At 42.0% G+C, this 5,138-nt stretch overlaps 1 protein-coding gene across 4 annotated transcripts; it reads left to right on the top strand.

Moving 5' to 3' along the window:
* Window positions 1-250: 250 nt before the first annotated feature.
* Window positions 251-1,817, top strand: LOC105681173. Of its 4 annotated transcripts, none has more exons than XR_004462283.1 (3): window positions 251-490; window positions 643-1,362; window positions 1,439-1,817. XR_004462283.1 is itself a non-coding variant. In XM_033322394.1 (2 exons), exons 1-2 carry the CDS (start codon window positions 275-277, stop codon window positions 838-840), a joined length of 414 nt encoding a protein of 137 aa, XP_033178285.1. In that variant the 5' UTR covers window positions 251-274; the 3' UTR covers window positions 841-1,817. The 4 variants fall into 4 exon arrangements, 1 of the variants encoding a protein (XP_033178285.1); XR_004462284.1 differs by having other exon boundaries at window positions 1,531-1,817; XR_004462285.1 differs by having other exon boundaries at window positions 643-1,086; window positions 1,196-1,817.
* The last annotated feature ends 3,321 nt before the right edge of the window (window positions 1,818-5,138 follow it).

Below are 5,138 nucleotides of genomic sequence, written 5' to 3' on the forward strand. Positions count from 1 at the left end.
GATATACTGTGCGCAGTGAGCAAGTCGCTGCAAGCCAGCAAACGACGTGAGACAGTTGTTGACTTGCAAGGTCGCTCAGACGGCGGTAAAACTACCGAAAGACGTGGTTATAATCTGGCCTGAAGCAGAGGATGGGGAGATAAAAACGAGTGAAAAAGCACGGGATGCGGTGTTTACACTTGTAAACTCGTAACTCGAGCCGTTAGAAAAATCAACAGCAACGGTCTAATGGTAGAAACGACGAAGCCGGAAGAGTTTAAAGTGTTTACAGAAAATGAGAAGCTGGGACAACATCCCACACAAGCGCATGCTCCGGATGATAATATTTAACATCCCAAGGGACATGACGGAGAAGGAGATACTAGCCTGTATCATGAAGCAGAACCAGGACAGGTTGAAAAAAGAAGACGCGGCAAAAGTGAAGTTCTGCTTCGGGATAGGGCGCAAGCACAACGAGGAAACCAACTGGGTAATTGAGATACACCCCCAGGTAAGTGAAAAATTGTTGACAGGTAAATTATTCATTTCTTAAAATGCATGCAAAATCCAGGAATATATAGCAATTAGTCGCTGTTACAAATATCAAGGGTACGAACACATGGCAAAGTACTGCCGCGTGAACTATGAAATCTGTGTGCACGGCACGAAGAAATCATGTTAAGAGCCTGCGACGCGGCCATTCCGAAGAAGAAATGGCACAATAGATCCGTATCATGGTGGATGGAGGAGGTCACACGAGAAAATAGAGACACCTACCGGGCAAGAAGGAGGAAGTACCAGAGGGCTAAGGGCCCTGCAACGAGGGAACAAGAAAAGCTGCTGTACCGGCAAATCAGGTAGGAATGCACGAAAATGGCGACGAAGGCGAAGATCCAGAGATGGCGGGAAATCGTAACCGAAAAAGGAAACAAAAAGCTTTGGGGCATTGTCTACAAAACGGTGACGGGTAAACTCAGGGGAGAAGAGACGATATTCACATTGCGAACGCCACAAGGGGATATACCTCCAACTGGCGATCCACCGCAGCGGCGATGCTATCGGCCCTCATACCCGACGAACACCTTGTAGTATAATTTCTAACTCGAGGTATGGCGCGGTCGACCAAAAGGTCGGTCCCTGGAACGCACACATTACTGCTAGCAGGTTGATGACTGACCGTATAATAGATCGATACCAAGCCGTAACTTCATTGCAGACACATCGGCTAACCTATTCGACGAGTCTGCTGAAAGCTTTCTGCTGATCACGGATTCGTTTGAAGCCAACTGTGACGCTCCTTCGACCAATGTCCGCAAGTTTTTTCAACATGATCAGTGGATCTAGAGGATTGAACGAACTCGCTGACTTTTGGTGGCCAAGATAGTAAGCGTGTAGTGCCATAGATAATTACTATAATATAATAGAAAATCATTCTATGAATAATGGATACTTATTCTAGGAACGACAATTAGTATGGATAGTCATTTTAAAGATAATTGTTATTACGTATTGTTGTGAATAATTACTATTATTATAAATAATTATTATTAGGAATTATATGGATACACACAATTAGTTTCGTGGCAGTAAGAGGATTTACTGTCCATCTACTAAAAGCATTAAGCTTTCACAATGAATAATGGGGACCATTCGAATTATCGCAGACTGCAACTTGAACAACCGCCGAAACTATTAGGACTATTGAAGCTATCAGCCTTCCATGAAGATTTGTAGGCCAATAAAGCTACTCAGATGTTCTACAAGTATCTTACAGCTACTAGAATTAATACGTAATCTCGTAGAAACTTCTCAAGTATTGACTAAATAATAATCTTTTTTCAACTCACGTGTGCTGCTTCATCAGCTACTTCACGCAGAATATACATATGGAGTGGTAGAAAAAATTGATGAAATTGTCTAAGGTGAGCATCAATTGAATACTTTGATACAAGGATTAAAAAAAAACTTATTTAACTAGAGTTAACCATTTCGTCATGTGAACTTGTTGTTCATATGCTCAGCTATCAGATCCAACATAGAAACAAGCTTATGGAAAGTTCGCTGGAATTAGTTCGCACGACCATATTAAATGTTTAATCAACGATCATTCTCTATCGTTCATACTCTACTCGCTATTACAATAACCGTTAATTACACGCCACTGGCCAACTAGACTACTTGCACAATGAATTGCCAATTCATTAAACATCGAAGTAAATCCTATACGTCCTATAGAACACGTCCTATAGAACAGTACCCATGGCAAATAATATTGAAAGGCTGCCAGGTGACATTTGACATGTTGTTGTATGATAATCGCATTGACAAATAAATAGCGATTAATTCGAATTAGGGGATTATTAGAATGAATAGTTGGACGTGATTTGTCACTTTGATTGCTGTACTTGGGAGGGACTGTTGACGACTGTTTGGTGCTTCTATGAAATTACGTAATTTTGCGTGCGCGCGCGCGCGCGTGTGTGTGTGTGTGTATGTGTGTGTGTCGGTCGAATCTGTTGGAGTTTGTTGATTTGGGATTCTAGCTTTTCTAGAAACTGCTTCAAGGGTGTTCTAAGAAAAAATCGAAGAATTTTATCGGTACGTTTGCTATGTCTTTATGAATCGAAAGGACCATGTACATTATGAGACCTGATTCGTTCATTTTTGAGACATTTATTTATTTTATAGTTTTATCATTGTTTTATCGGTGAAGAAGCCTGCCATACTCATGTCATAAGCCTAGCTTACTTTTGTATCATTTCATTCGTTCACCTTTGATTTACGATTACAATACAAGTATTGATACATTAATTTATTTTTTTAGCAAATGACGGGCACAAGTCCTATGGTACAAGGGAACAGAGGAATTACAATAACGAATAATAGGTGTTTGCGAAACATTCTGTTTATGAGCTTCATTAATTAATAGGAATCTTTCTTAATCTGGAGGATAAACAAGAGAATTGAGAACATTTTGAATATTTTGAACGACTTGAATTAATTAGCAGGAATGTATATTGTCTTTCTTAATAAGTATATTAAGTATAAGTAACTGTACACATGCAAACTCACCTTATTTAACTGCATGCACAAAAAGTACACGTTACTCGACTTACCTGAAAGTAAGAAGAAATAGAAACGTTAATGAGTTATGTTTTACCGCAGACAGGTAATGTAAAAAACATCGATAGAGCTCAAATTGGCTGATGGTAAAACAGGTTTCTGATTTATCGTCAATAGAAAGCTACTTTATGCAGAATCTACAATATCGACTAGTCAGTAAGGAAGAACGTTACAAATTTTCACGAAGAATTGTAGAATTTACCAACAGTGCAGCAGAAATAATTTTTCACATAAAATGATGGAGAAATTCGAATTTCTTCGTATCTTATCATTTTATTTCTTTTCAGATATGTTTTATTTCGTCTGCCAACCATTTCTCCAAATTTCTCCCATTATAAGCCATGTCAAGGAATCCCACCCAAAGATTACAGATGGGGTGAACGATTAAACTAACACTAAAAAATCAAAACATCGAATCATCGTAAATTACTGAATATCGATGGAATGATTTTGAAGGGCTCTCGACATATACAACAAGAAGTTTTAATAGCAGTATAATTCAAACATTATGTGTCAAAATTTTAAGTCCATTAATTGATTTGTAGGGTACGCGATCTGCTTTTCATTATTAACCATTTCGCTTCGAGCGCCGCTTATAGGTGGCATCCGCGAGATGACCTGTGGGTACGAGCGCCGCATATAGACGGCGACCACGTGACGACTATTAATTATTATCAAACTATTATTTGATTTCAAGTTGAAGTACCAGGATTCGATAGAATCTAAAATTCCCTAATGTGTATAGGAAAGTTTCTAAATTAGGCAAGCACCAAATTGGTACGATCATACGAAATTGAGATCAAATGTCAACTGGAAATCCGTTGAAATCAGATCGATAAGTACTCATCTGTAAAAATAGCGATACATTCGAAAAAGTCGAATAAAGAGGGGAAACCATTTTGATAGCAGAGTCGATCTGACGGAAGGCCATCGCGGGATTTTGGTGCGATACGAGAGGCGTCCCCTGCGATCAATTTTTAACCGAGCGTTTACGATACACCTGTGTTTACACGCTCACGTGCTAGCAACCTGAACCTAGTCACGTGTGCTTGAAAATCAATACGCCGCTGAACTTGGTCGTGTGTGCTTGAAAATCGATACGCCGCTGAACTTCGGCAACGCGAAATTGCTTCTACTTACGCAGCGGAGAGGACCGTCCAGGGAATATGTTTACGAAGTCGCTTTAGCGAGAGCGAAGTTAACTTTATTGTTCACCTTAGAAAATAACCTTGTTCCAGGTTCTAATGCATGGGTCCCAAAGATGCTGGTGTGGCATTGCACTCTTCACGCCCACCAGTGCCAAGTGCCAACTCCTCCTCCACGTCGGTGGGTCCTGGTAAACGCTGGCTTGACAGTGGCTAACGGAGCAATGGCTATCCTAAACACCCTTCCTCTGTCCTGTTCCCATATCACAATCCTTTCCTCGAACTGTGACTGGTGGTTCCGGAAGAAAATGCTGACTGTACAAGGATGGTGACGTGACTTAAAACCCCACGCTTCCCGAGAAAGAGAGCAGGATATCATCGTGGCATAAAACACCAGGGGGTCGTCGCGGGTTAATATTCCGCTGGACCTACGTCAACAGCTCTGGCTTTGAAAGGGACATGATTTGGTCTCGGCCGCGAGGCTGGGAGGGACATTTTACTAAGGAGCCCGGTGTCATGACTTTTCCCTTCTTTCTCCTACTTTTCCCCTTTCCCTTACCACCCAACTTCCAATCCCTCAGGGGGCTGCGGACTCGTTGACGAGTCGCAGTACGGGAATGCGATCCCGAGGAACCCTAGCCCAAATACCGTATTCCATTGGTCATGTCTCAATGGACCGGGGGTCTTGCCTTCATTGGCCGGACCGTGAGGATGATAACCTCTATAAAAAATCCCTAACTCTAAGCAGAGGTGCGCGGCGATGGGGTACCTCGCAGTCGAGGGCACTGCGAGGTGGCTGATGGGTGCGTCAGTCATTAGCGGCCAACCCCGAGGTACCTGGCGACCCCCCGGTGGTATTAGCCCTCTGCCGGTAAGCGGCTCTGCTGGTGG

This window comes from Bombus impatiens, unplaced genomic scaffold (genome assembly GCF_000188095.3).
Source record: "Bombus impatiens unplaced genomic scaffold, BIMP_2.2 scf_0637, whole genome shotgun sequence".
In the NCBI taxonomy this organism is placed as follows: domain Eukaryota; kingdom Metazoa; phylum Arthropoda; class Insecta; order Hymenoptera; family Apidae; genus Bombus; species Bombus impatiens.